Genomic DNA, 14,119 nt, shown 5'->3' on the forward strand with positions numbered 1-14,119 from the left:
AGACAAGAGAGAGGAGGGTTATTGTGTAGGGTGCCTTTCACTATAACTAATGGAATCACTGCTATCTATTGGCTCAGTGGAATCTTTTTCTGCATGGGGGCCATTGTATACACTTGCACGGATGTTGACTACAGTAAATTATTAATAAACTCCGTCATATACTGTATTTAATGTAACTGGCAATAAGGCAGCAGAGGAAAGGACCTATATCTGCAGGCAGGCTGACCTAGAATGAAGCCAAGCATTTCTAAGCTTACTCTTGGATGGAAAAGCAAAGGACTGTCCATAGGTGCTTTGAAGTGACAAAAAATACACTAGTGCCAGTTGTGGGCACCTTCCAACGTTCTGAAAAATCACTGATTTCTACAAACACCATGGCCTGAGACCTAGCATCCGTCATGGGAGACGATCACCCACAATCCCGCAGCAAGTGAGACAGAGAGAGACCCATTGGCTCAGTTGTGATCACGTGACATTCGGTGTCCCATACTATTTTGTATGGCAAGACATCGCTCGTTTATCAATTTAAAATGTGTTAGAAATGTTTGCCTGTCTTGCAGAACACCTGCAGAACAAGTTACTCACAATCCAAGGTTTTACTGTATTTGCATTTTGGGGAATTATATATGGAAAAGTGTAGAAAAGGCAACAATTAAAAAAAAAGTCTTCGTTTTCTGTGTTCTAGTGATTCCTACCATTACTATCTTAAGATCAAGTAGAGAGTTTGATAAAGGAGAGTGTGTATGTGTAAATCTAACACACACACACACACACACACACACACACACAGTTTCAAGTTGGGAAGATAAGATTTAACTTTTAAAATAATGGGAACTACAGTATGCTTGATAAATATGAAGACTAATAAGATGGCATTTGCAAATAATCTTCAACTTATCTCAAAAAGAAAATTGGAACCATCTTTAAGACCCAGGTCAAATGCCACATTATACAAAAAGTCTTAAATGCTGATTTATTTTTTGACAAAGAGAGGGAGAGAGAGAGAGAGAGAGAGAGAGCGAGGATCTGAAACAGGCTCTGCGCTGACAGCAGAGAGCCAGATGTGGGGCTCAAACTCATGAACCGCGAGATCATGATCTGAGCCAAAGTCAAACACTTAACCAACTGAGCCACCCAGGTGCCCCTACACAAAAACTTTAACAGATCCTCCAGCTGGAACCAATCTCTCTCCACCATGTTGCCAGTCTGCCCGGTGTTAGAGCTCTTTTGCCTATGACCATCTCAAATTAGACTGTGAGCCCACTGAGAGCATGGACTTTGTTTTGTTCATGTTTGTATCCCTCCAAGTACAGTGTGACACCCACGGTAGGTATATGCTGAATTAAATTGAATGTTGGAAGCCTCTCTCAAAGAAGGGTATGCTATAATACTGGAAACCAGAATCCACATGCATTTTCAAAGGCTGGGAAGAGTTTAAGCTAACCATGTGAATTTATGGAACCACAATGAAAAAGTAGAATGTTAGTGTCTTTTGGCTAATCATAATTGATTAGATGACATTTTATTAATTTTAAGATATATGTCAAGAATATTAATTTATTGTTGCTTTACCAGATACTGAAAGTTTCTGTTCTAAGTTGCGCTTGTTAAAATGTAGCCATATAGAGAATTATATGGTAATACAAGGAAAAAGTAATTTGCAGAAGAGAGAATTCACTTAGCATTAGTTGCAGATAACTATCACATGAGTCTTTTTTATTAAATCTTCCTAAAAGCACTGCCTAGATAAAGGGCCACAGTAGAATGGAGATAAAGCAATTATACCTCCTTTTGGTGCCTCTATAATTCCAACTTTACAGATACTAGAAAATTAGTTAAGGGAAAGTGACACATATAATTTATTAGGTGACACTCTTGGTATTTGCGTTGTTTAGATAGCATGTTAGTCCCTCTTTGGGGGATTATATGTGAAGTGTTCCCTCCATAACAGTCTAGGTCAAATATTGCCCCTAGATGTATTATTTGCCTATTTAATGTCTTTTGGTTCCAAAGTAACCCTTCTATATATTCTGTTCTGTTATGCAGGGGGCTGCAATTCTGCAAACGATATTTTCAGAATCCATTCCAGTAAGGTTGGACCAACTGGAGACACAAGGAGGAGGATGAAGAGTGGAAAATGAAAAAAAAAAAAACCTTTCTTTCCATTTCTCTGGCTCTTCCTTATCTCCCTAGCTTCAACTTCTTTTGCCCCTTCCAGAACCCGAATTATTCCACACCTTCAGAGGTACCGGCATCAGCCCGGCAGCTCCTCTTCTCGAGGTAGGAGCCCCAACTTCCTGGGACCCTTCCTCTGAGCTCCTGATGAGCCTGTGGCAGCCGGGCAGCAGCCCCTCCACAGAGGTCAGAGCGCCAGTCTTGTGGGTCTTCTCCTCTGAGTCGCCAGGTTCTAGTGATCCCAAACTGGCCCCTTTCGTTCCTCCAGCCCTTATTGGTAGTAATTGCTTCCTGCAGCGGTTGTTCCTGGTTCCCTTCGTGTCCTATTTCTGCTTTGTCAGTCCTCCAAGTCCACGTATTAATTCTCTAGTAAAATGGTTAGTGTTGTTTTTTTTCTATTTTTTAAAAATGTTTATTCATTTTTGAGAGAGACAGAGAGGCAGAGCACCAAGCAGGGGAGGGGCAGAGAGAGAGGGAGACACAGAGTCCGAAGCAGGCTCCAGGCTCTGAGCTGTCAGCACAGCAACCGACGTGGGGATTGAAGTCATGAACCGTGAGATCATGACCTGAGCCGCAGTCAGACGCTTAACTGACTGAGCCACCCAGGCGCCCCTAGTGTTGTTTCTTGTTTTGTTGCCTAGACTCTGATACATTTAGGCTCAATATTTTTAAATGATTTACTCCCAATACTGTCCTGTCTTTCAGAAAATTGGAAGGTATTTGCAATGTATCTGCATTTTACAGGAGCAAGACTCTTAAGAGTCAAAGAAAAATTTCTTAGTTATACATGAGTGAGTTACTGCATCACTGACTCATAATGTTCGTTCTAGTGTCGTTCAATACAACAAATATTTACTACCTACATACTGTATGTCAGGAACTGTTAGGTGCTGGGGATGCAAATCTAAGTGTTACTGTTCCTTAGCCTTAAGAGAGAAAGGGATTCCTGGGCACCTGGGTGGCTGAGTCGGCTGAGCGTCCAAGTCTTGATTTTGGCTCAGGTCATGATCCCAGGATCATAGGATCGAGCTCCACGCTGGGCTCTGTGCCGGGCACGGTACCTGCTTGAGATCCTCTCTCTCCCTCTCTCCCTCTGCCCCTCTCTCCCACTCTCGCTTTCCCTCTCTAAAATAAATTGTAAACAATTTAAAAAAACGAGAGAAAAGAATTCCTACTTATTATATGTAATAGGAGCTTTAATAAAGGATGCACAGGAGGTTGTGGGATCCTGGAGGAGAAGACTTTGTACTGCGCTTTAAGAAATTTAAGTGGATGCTGGTATTCACCGTGGGTTTTCAGAAACCATAAACAGAAATATATATGTGAAAGCTTGATATGGTCAGTGGTTTATGTGGAGCAGTTACACGTCAAATGGTTGGGTTGCTCTGGCAGGTGCTCAAGGACTCAGATCACTGGATTCCTATGTCCCGTAGTTATCACAAAGAATCACAGTGAAGTAACTAATCCAGGAAGATTTAGATTTGAGAAAAAAGACCAGGATGAAGTCCTATATCTAAAGTTAAATGTTATATACACGGATAGATTTAATTTAGATTCAGAGTGTGCTAAATCTTAAACTTACCAAAATTACCGAGGGAAGAACTTGTGGGTGAGAATCGTAATGATTTAATGAACTATTTCACTCACACACGGGGAGTGGCTTGGGTTTTTTTTTTTAAGCTTCGCCACGTGATGGTTTATAACTACACAGGACATCTGTTGCTTTTACCAGCTCAGCATCCATTTGCCCTTTCGTTAAAAGCCATCTATTCCTTCTTCTGCTTTGGGTATCTGTCTCAGCGTGACTGTTGTTCAAGGCCTCTCACCCTCCATGGCCAAGCAGGTTCTCTCTTCCCTCAGAACCTCAATCTTGCCTGAACGGACACTGCAGAAGTGGATTTCTCCTGAGGCCCCAAGGGGCCGTTCACTGGCTCCTGCAGCCGGGTGTTCTCTGAGCCCAGTTCTACAGATTTTCTTCATAACAACCAAAGAAGAGCAGAGGAACCCTGACACAGGAGCTTAAGTCTCAATTATGTTGATTTCAGATGCAGTTTCCTCTGACTAGAATACTCTTTACCTCCCATCGTTACATTTCCAAATACTGTATTTCCTTCAGAGATATGGATTGAAGTGCACGCTCTTGTTGGTAGTTCCTCCTTTCTGACTTGCAGTATTTTGACTTGTGACTATACCGAAACTTACCCTTTCAACTGTAAATGGACTTTTGGGTTATTTTCAGTTTGGGGCAACAATGGATAATGTTGCTAGGAACAGTCATATAGCTTTTTGGTAAACATGTTTTTGAGATGTACATCTAGGATTGGAAATGCTGGGTTCTGAGCTTACGTGCCTGTTCAGCTTTAGTTTTTCCAAGTGATTGTACCAATTTGCACTCCTACAAGCAGTATGTGAGTCCCTGTTGTTCCACACCCTCGTCAACACTTCATATTGTCTTCTTTCATTTTAATCATTCTAGTGTGTGATAGTATTTAGTCATTCATGTGTGATAGTATTGTGCTGTGGTCTTATTTGGTAGTGGCGTTATTGTTTTCATTTGTATTTCTCTGGTAACTAATGACTTTGAATACCTCTTAAAGTGTTTCCTGACCCCTTGGATATGCTTTTTCTGTTTAGCTTTATTTAGGTACACTTAAAGTATAATAAAATGTACAAAAAATGTGCAAAGTGTACAAATTGTATTTGAAGTGTACAAATAAATGATTTTAATAAGTTTACAGTTGTGCAGCTATCATCAGGGTCTAATTTTAGAACATTCCCATCATCTCAGAAAGAAACCTCATGCTCACTCACAATCACTCTGTATTCTGAACCCCTGCCCTGTGCACCTGCCCCTAATCTACCTTCTGTCTCCATAGATTTATCTTTCCTGGGCATTTCATAGAAATGGAATCATTACAATATGTGATCTTTTGTGACTCGTTTCTTTTTCTTTTCTTTTTTTTAATGTTTATTTTTTGAGAGGAGAGAGAGCACGAGTGGGGGAAGGGCATACAGAGAGGGAGACACAGAATCTGAAGCAGGCTCCAGGCTCTGAGCTGTTAGCACAGAGCTCGATGCGGGGCTTGAACTCATGGACTGTGAGATGATGACCTGAGCCAAAGTCAGACACTCAACCAACTGAGCTGCCCAGGCACCCCCCTGTGACTAGTTTCTTTTACTTAACATGTTCTTAAGGTTCATCTGCATTGTAGCATGTATCAGCATGTTGTTCCTTTTCATTGCTGAATAGTATTTCATTGCATGGATAGAACATACTTTGTTTACCCTTTTCCCAGTTGGTGAATATTTGGGTTGCTTCCACTTTTTGGCTGGTATGAATTCAGTTTTGGGCATTTGCATACAAGTTTTTATGTGCACATGTTTTCTCTTGGGAAGATACCTCAGAGTGGAATTGCTGGGTCACATGGCAAATCCATGCTTAACATTTTTAAGGAATTGCCAAACTGTTTTCCAAAGTGCTGCACCATTTTACATTGCCACTAGCAGTATAAATGCCTTGGCTTGTCCACAATCTCACCAATATTTGTTTTTGTCTGTCCTTTTCATTTTAGCCATTTTGGTGGTTGTGTAAAAGTACTGCGTTGTTGTTTTAATTTGTATTCATCTGACCACCAAGGAAGTTGGATACATTTCCGTGTATTTATTGACTACTTGGATGTTACCTTTGGTAGAGTGCTTGTTCAAAATCTTTTGTCCATTCTTCTGTTGTGTTGTCTGCCTTTTTTGTTTTTAAAGATTTTTTAAGTAATCTCTACACCCAGTGTGGGGCTTGAACTCCCAACCCTGAGATCAAGAGTCATGTGCTCTATGGACTCAGCCAGACAGGTGCCCCTATCTGCCTTTTTCTTAATGATTTGTGGAAGTTCTTTGGGTCTTCTGGGTAGGTCTTGTGTAATGCAAGTCTCTTTTCCATTTTGTGCCTTGTCTTTTCCTTCTTGTAAAGGTGTCCTTAGATGAACAGAGTATTTTAATTAAGTCTATTTTACCAACTTTTCCTTTTATGGTCAAAGTCTTACTGTTCTGTTTGGGAAATCTTTGCTTATCCCAAGTTTGTGAAGATGTTTTATTTTAAAAGAATTATAGTTGTATATATTTTAGATTATTTACAGTCTATCTGGTATTTCTTTTTGTTGTGTGAGGTAGCAGTCAAGATTCCCTTGATATTCTGTTATTGTTTCAACATAATTTATTGAAAAGGTTATCCTTCATTCCAGGGCAGTATCTGTCAAAAAATAAGGTAAGTGTGGGTGTGTTTCTGGACTCACGATTGTATTTCATTGTCTGTCTTCATGCCAATGTCACCCCATCTTAACTGCTATAGTAGCTTTATCATCTCTTGAAATCTGGTAGCCTAAGACTCCCAGGTTTGTTTTTTTTCTTCAAGGTTGTCTTAAGCTGGGGTACCTGGGTGGCTCAATCAGTTGAGTCTGACTCTTTGATTTTGGCTCAAGTCATGATCCCAGGGTTGTGGGATTGAGCTCCTTGTCAGGCTGGCGCTGAGCATGGAGTCTGCTTAAGATTCTCCCTCTGCCTGTCTCCCCAGCTCCTGCTCTTTCTCTCTAAAAAAACAAAACAAAACAAACAAAAAAACCCCAAAAAGCTTGTCATGAGTATTCCTGACCCTTTGCATTTTATGTAATTTTAGAGTCAATTTGTCAATCTCCATAAAAGTATCTGCTGGAATCACACAGAATCTTTAAATCAACTGGCAGCTTTACAATATCAAACCTAATTCATCAACGTGGCATCATCTGCCATTTACTTAGGTCTTCTTTAATTTCATTGAGGTTTTGTTAGTTTCAAGTATACAGAGCTTGCATCTCATTTTTCTTACATATTTGATAGTTTCCTGTATTGTAAATGGAATCCTAAAATTTCATCTTCTCTTTATTACAGGTATACAGATGTATAATGCTGGCAGTGCATCCAGCTGCTTTTCCAAATTCATGATTTCTAACAGTTTTTTTGCAAATGGTATTTTTATTCCTTTCCAAATCTTTCAATTTTTTTTAAAAATTTCTTTGTTTTCTAGGTTTAGGAAAGTGACTAGGATCTCTATAAATAACAAGTTGTGAGAATGAAAACACTTGACTTGCTCCTTTGTCAAGGTAGATATATTTTTTTTTTTTTTTGAGAGAGAGGTGGGGGGGGGGGGGGGAGAGAGGGAGAGGGAGGAGGGAGAAGTAGACAGAGAGGGAGGGAGAATCTTAAGCAGGCTCCATGCCCAGTGCAGAGCCTGACTCCGGGTGGGTGTGGGCCTTGATCTCATGGCTCTGAGACCATGACCTGAGACAAAACCAAGAGTTGGATGCTTAACCGACTGAGCCACCCAGGTGCCCCACATAAGCTATTTCTTGATTTTTTTTTTTTAAGTGTTTATTTATTTTGAGAAGAGAGAGACTTCAAGCAGGGGAGGGGCAGGGAGAGAAAGAATCCCAAGCAGGCTCTATGCTGTCAGCACAGAGCCTGATGCAGGGCTTGAACTCAAATTGAACTGTGAGATCATGACCTGAGCTGCAAACCAAGAGTCAGACGCTTTACTGACTGAGCCACCCAGGTGACCCATCTATTTCTTGATATTTAATTTTTAGGTATTATCCATTGATTTCCTACTATGGAAGATGAGGATCTAGATATTTTTCTACCTTATATCCATAACACCATGTCCTCTCCCACTACAAGTATGCTGTAATTTTGATTAGATTCATATTTGCTGTTAACAATGCTATGTCATTCAAACACTGGACATCATTTCTTTTCTATACACCATTTTGCTTTTCTGGAGTTAATTAACTGCCAGGTTTTTTTTTGTTTTTTGTGGGGGGGGGGTCAGATTTCAGTTTTAGATTAAAAAAAAATTTTTTTAATGCTTTTATTTTTGAGAGACAAAGAGAGAGAGAACGAGTAGGGGAGGGAGACACAGAATCCAAAGCAGGCTCCAAGCTGCAAACTGTCAACACAGAGCTCGGTGCGGGACTTGAACCCACAAGCTGGGAGATCATGACCTGAGCCAAAGTTGAACACTTAACTGAGCCACCCAGGCACTCCAGTCTTTCATAAGTTTTTGCTTAGAAATGATACCATCACTGATTGAAAGACCTTGAGGACCTTGAGAAACATCCCCTCCACCCACCTCTGATTTTAGAGGTGGTGGATAGTTCTAAATAGGCTCAGATTTATTGCCTGCTCTTTCAGCTGTCTGCTTCAGGGCCTTCTCTGACACTTAAGGAGCCTCCCTGGCCAGATGCACACAGTACACTTCAGGGGAGCATGCCCGTAATGCCCCAGCAACAACTCAACCATGAGTGGGAGTCTGTAGATAAATGCCCCAGGCACTTGTCTTTCAGGAGACCATCATGGGAGCTATCACACAGCTTCTCAAAAGACCTGGTAGAATCAAGCTGCCACTGTCCACACAGCAAGGACTTCAATAATGCACCCTTATGTCAACATTTCCCACCTCTCCATCTCAATATTCTAAGTCCCTCACTCCCATTTTCTGGGGTCTCCAAAGAAAATGATCTTACTCTCAGTTCTTTTCTCAGTCTGTTTTAGGAGGAATCTCTTACTCTTTGCTAGGTGTCTTAAGATACTGAGATGCATCAAGTATTTTATCAGTTTAATCTTAGTCTCTCCAGGAGTTTCTAGTATGCTGGTATGCTCTCCACGCCTGGTGTAGTGTCATCCTTGGATACCCCATCACCATCTACCAGGGATTTCCATCTCCCTCCTGTGTGGAAACCCATTTTCTGCGTCTAACGTCTTCATTTTGCTTAATTTATGCCCTTATTTTTATGAAGCACATCTTCTAGTAGCTTCCTGAGAAAGGCTATATGGGAGGTACAGTTTTTGAGAGCTTGTACTACCAAAAATATCTTAATTTTTACCCTTAGGTTTGATTAATAATTTATTTGGATCCAGAAGTTTGGGTTGGAAATTTCTTTCTGAGTTTTGAAGGCACTGCTTCTGGTGAAATTTGAAGCTATCCTGATTCTTATTCCTTGATGTATGACTTTCCCCTTTCCTTTGGAAACACAGATCTTCTCTTTGGCTCCCATGTCTCTGAAATTTCACAATGATGTGCTTTGGTACAGATTTTTAAAATCTATTGTGTCTTTTCAATCTGGGATCTGAAGTTCTTCAGTACTGGAAAAACTTCTTGAAATACTCTACTGATTTCTTCTTTGTTGTTTCTTTTGGATAACGGGCCTCCCCGGCTATTAGTCTTAACTCCCCTCCCCCCCCCCCCCCCCCCCGCTTCCCCCAATGTTTCCATTTCTTTTTATTTTCTGAGAAATTTCTTCAACTTTATATTCTAAAGCTTCTACTGAATTATTCAGCTATGCTATCATATTTTCTAAGAGCTTTTTATTTTCTGAAAGCTCCTTTTTTAGTACTCTACTCTTGACTCATACTTGCAACATCTTTCAGAATATGTATTTTTTCTTTTGACATTATCCTGCATAGTCTGTTGCCTCTAAGTGCTTCTTTCCCATAACTGTTTTCTCCCTTTTATGTTACAGGTTTTCCTCAGGTATTTCATATGTCTTGGTTGTTTAAAAATTATTAATATCATAGGTCTGGATGCATGGAGTGGAGGGCATGTTAACTATGATTTTCAAGTCAGGATCTATTTAGGTCTTTCCACTTGAACTGGCCAGACTGCACAGAGAAGACTTCCAATACTGTTGGCGTGGGAAGGTCTGGCTGCCAGGATTCAGTGAGAGGAGGGCATTGGTCTTTGTATCCAGTATGTATGTAAATATTTCGTTTTGAGCGGGGTCCCCTGCCATCTATTGTATCCAGTGTCCTTCAGTCCGGGGCCCCATTTAACATACCCAAAATAAACAGGCACACACTTGCTGAAATCATATCGATGTGCATTTTAAAAGAAAATTTACTTTATATTTTATTTGCATAACATTTTATTGTTTGCGTATTGCATAGTGAAAAGAACAGAGTCACAAGACTCACGGTCTGGCTCAACCACCAACTTGCTGTGTGAACTGGGTAAGTCTCTTAACTTTGCTAAACGCTTATTTCCTCATCTGGAAAATGGAGATGATAACACTCCCTATTTTACAGAGCTGGTAAAGACTGAATGAGATCGTTCTACTGTTTTCTTCTCAAGTAACTGCTGAAGTAATCTATAGTTTGCTATTGCTAGCCTCTTGTTCGTGATCTCAATGCTAGCTGTTCTCAGTAAATGTGTTAGGACAACAGGTACCAACGTGACACTTCAACTCTGAGTACTAACAATAGCAAAAGAGAAGCAAACTCAAAAATGGCCCTATCCTTTCTTATTTTCAGAATACTGGTTTTTATAATACTTATTTATACTATCCCATCAGGAATTCAATTTCATTTAAATATTTTTTTTCTTAAACCTACTCAAAATGAATACCTACATATGTGAAAAAACCCAAGATTACACACGTAGCTGCTTTACAGTCTCCCCTGTGGTACAGTATAAGTAAAATACATATCATGGGCAGTTAAATACATCCCCCCTTACATTCGGGATGATAATATATATGAATATTAATTTATTATGCATTATCCCTAATGTAAAAAAAAAATCACAGGTATATTATACTGCTTGTCGAGAATACATACACATGGTAGTCACATCTAGACATACATACCCCTTTAACAATACTTCAGCCATTATCAGTATCTTCTGTATGACCCCCTGCAACTATCTATAATTGAAAACACAAAACTCCCTTTTAAGGCGATTCTGGATGATACTGTATTATAAAATACTTGTATTAAGTAAAACTGCATGTATGCACTGAACCCAAACACTCTGCCTTTAACCCCTCAAAGTACTACTCTTGGAAGGTAAACAAAATTTTTATACATTATAAAAAAAATTAAGCTGCTCTGAAACCCTCCTCTGCTAAAAGTTACATACATTACACCACTCCAGCAAGAGATTAATAAATAAGGATTAAATATTCTATTTTACAAAAACATACAGAATGGCCAATGTAAAAGTGAAAGGCTTCTTTGATAATTTCTTTATCAAATTATGTTCATTAAGAAGGAATCAAACATGGTATAAAACAAGAAAACTGTCACTAAATTTATCTTTCTGAAGATAATCACGTGAGCTGTTATCTAAAAATATCATGGCACCCTTGTTACAAACATTATTTTTTTTTAAAAAGACTGTGTTTCCTGGAACTAGAGGACTATTTGTCTCATAGCTTTTATTAAGCAAACTTGATATAACCACCACACAGTGGCAAGATAGAATCGCTGTTTCCAGCTACAGAAATATTGAATTCCACCTTAAAGTACAGATCACTTGAGATAGAACCCATTAAGAGCTAAAGTAAATCCTAGTGTAGTTTGTACTGAACTTAAGAGAGTTTTGCTTTCAATGGAGTATACTCATTTTCCTGTCACTGGAGATAGTTTTGGTGTTTAGTAACTATTCTCATGTCCAGCCAAGATGTACAGATTGCTGTGTGCAGTAGGATTTTCTGTTGGCCTACTTTCCAAAACGACAACCCTGCAATTAAACCAAAACAAAAGACTTAAGAGTGAAGACAGAGATTGCATGCTTCATTCAAATACTGATATCAAACCGTGAAAGAATATCACTGTTCAAAAAGATCACAGGTGCACTGTCAAATTCTGCTCTACACTTTATAGCTTAAAAACAAAACTAAGGACTGATGAATTTATGAATATGAGATATTGAAAACATTTCAGGATAGTCTCATCTTATTCCAACTAAAATCAAATTTGCTTATTTATATATGCCAATAGAAAGTAAAATAAAGCTTTTAGAATACAGCTGATTCTAGAACAACATGAGGGTTCGGGGCACTGACGCCCTGCACAGTTGAAAATCCATGCGTAACTTTTAACTCCCCCCAAACTTAACTATTAATAACCTACTGGTGACTGGAAACCTTACTGATAACATAAACAGTTGACTGACACATATTTTGTGTGTTATATGCATTATATACTATATTCTTACAATAATGTAAGCTGGAGAAAAAAGTTATTAAGAAAATCATAAGAGAAAATACATTTACAGTACTGAACTCTATTGAAAAAAGTCTGCATACAAGTGGACCCATGCAGTTCCAACCTGTGTTGTTCGAGGGTCAATGATATACACAACGAGAAGGGAATGAATGAGAATAAAACAGGATTCTACGAGACGCTCATCCAAATAGTGATTCTGTGACTAGCCTGAATTTGAAGAGCAGAGGTTCTTAATCCTTGCCTCAGGACTGATGCATATTACAACGGCCAATTTTGCTGCACTAACAACTTTTGGTGGGAAGACAGGAAGGGAAGGGGACTTTATTAGTTGCACAGGTAGACAATATGGACTTTGGAGAACAAAAACTACTAATTTTTTCCTAAGACGGCAGTTTTGGAACTTATCTTTCATTCTGATCGCAGAGACCACATAATTCCTTCTAATTTAGACTGACCAGAAATGGAGCCGAATATTTTCTGATATAAAAGCAAATGTCAGGAGGTGCATATCCTGCTGGGTTTATGCAGTAATAGTTAATGGAAGGTAACAAACCAGGAACAAATGATGAAAACAAAAGGGGTCTGAAATATGTCATGGTACTAGGGACATAAACACACTGTCTTGGCTGAATGTAACTATCTCTAGAAACACGATCTTCACATTGACAAAAAGATCGCTTAATCGACTAATTCTTCTCTCTCACAATAAATGTACAGGGATATTTAAAAAAAATTTTTTTTAATGTTTATTTATTTTTGAGAGACAGAGAGAGACAGAGAATGAGCAGGGGAGGGGCAAAGAGAGAGAGAAAGACACAGAATCTGAAGAGGCTCCAGGCTCTGAGCTGGCAGCACAGAGTCCGACACGGGGCTCGAACTCACAAGCCGTGAGATCATGACCTGAGCTGAAGTCGGATGCTGAACCGACTGAGCCACCCAGGCGCCCCGATACAGGGTTATTTCTCAGAGTTGCTGAGCCTTCTAAGAATTTTGTTTGAAACACAGTTATAGGCTGATATTAGAATTAAGAACACAACCACTAAATTCATTTGGTAATGAAATTAAAACAACCAAACTATTACCTGTCTGATCCCAATAAGCGGAAAACTCTTGTTTCGTCTGAAATTTCCTGGGTAACCTATGAAAGAAAATATCAGTAATACCTTTATCCCCATATTATTTAAATCATAATTTAAAAACCACTTAGAACCATTATTAAAGAGACGGATAATTTTTGATAGGCTCAATTCCTCAAGTGAAATAAATTTTCATAAGTTTTTTTGACTGCCTTAATGGTAGAAATAAACCAGTATTTATGGAACATCTGGTATGGGTCAGGTACTTTCCTTAGAATAACTCTTTGTGATATATATTATAATCCCCATATTATTGGGGAAAAAACCACTACGGCTCAGAGAAGTTGAATAAGTTGCTTAAGACCATCTAACTGGCAGACCCAGGATTTGAATACAGGTTTGCTGGACTGCAGAGCCCCTACTCTTCCCTTTGTGTCAGTGCAGATGCTCACGGTGGCACCCCACAGGCCCCTGAGTTCTACAGAGTTGTGGTGGGCACTTCCATGTGCTAGTATCTTACATCAGTATTATCTATGGTATTCCTTTGCTCTGTTTTCTCCAAAGCTGTAGAAGGTACACTCACACATGCACAGGTACGATTCCCAAATGTGGGGAGCTTATACCCTTGGGAGTAACCCTTACTCAAGAGGGACAGCAGTTGGTGTATAAACGCACCCCCTTCAATGAGTCTATTTTGAGGTGTGCTCTATACCCTTCCTCAGTGGTCCCTTTGGGATTAAGCCCTGGTTGCCCATAGTGGGAACCAGTTTATTAATGTGCTCTTTAATGGCTTTTTCCCCTCTCCATCTTATACTCTGCACTCCATCACTTGTTTTCTG

At 39.5% G+C, this 14,119-nt stretch overlaps 1 protein-coding gene across 3 annotated transcripts in view; it reads right to left on the minus strand.

Annotated features, from left to right (window-relative positions):
* Positions 1-8,086: 8,086 nt before the first annotated feature.
* The window catches only part of MAP4K5 (mitogen-activated protein kinase kinase kinase kinase 5), a 110,938-nt gene continuing 104,905 nt past the window's right edge, over positions 8,087-14,119 (minus strand). For all 3 annotated transcript variants that reach the window (XM_060619811.3, XM_060619810.3, XM_060619812.3), the window contains 2 exons: positions 13,287-13,342; positions 8,087-11,716 (listed from right to left, as the gene is read on the minus strand). In XM_060619811.3, coding sequence (XP_060475794.1) covers positions 11,629-11,716; positions 13,287-13,342 — 144 coding nt within the window. In that variant the 3' untranslated portion in view covers positions 8,087-11,628. The remainder of the gene's footprint in view (positions 11,717-13,286; positions 13,343-14,119) is intronic.

Source organism: Panthera onca, chromosome B3 (genome assembly GCF_046562875.1).
Source record: "Panthera onca isolate mPanOnc1 chromosome B3, mPanOnc1 haplotype 2, whole genome shotgun sequence".
NCBI classification, from domain to species: domain Eukaryota; kingdom Metazoa; phylum Chordata; class Mammalia; order Carnivora; family Felidae; genus Panthera; species Panthera onca.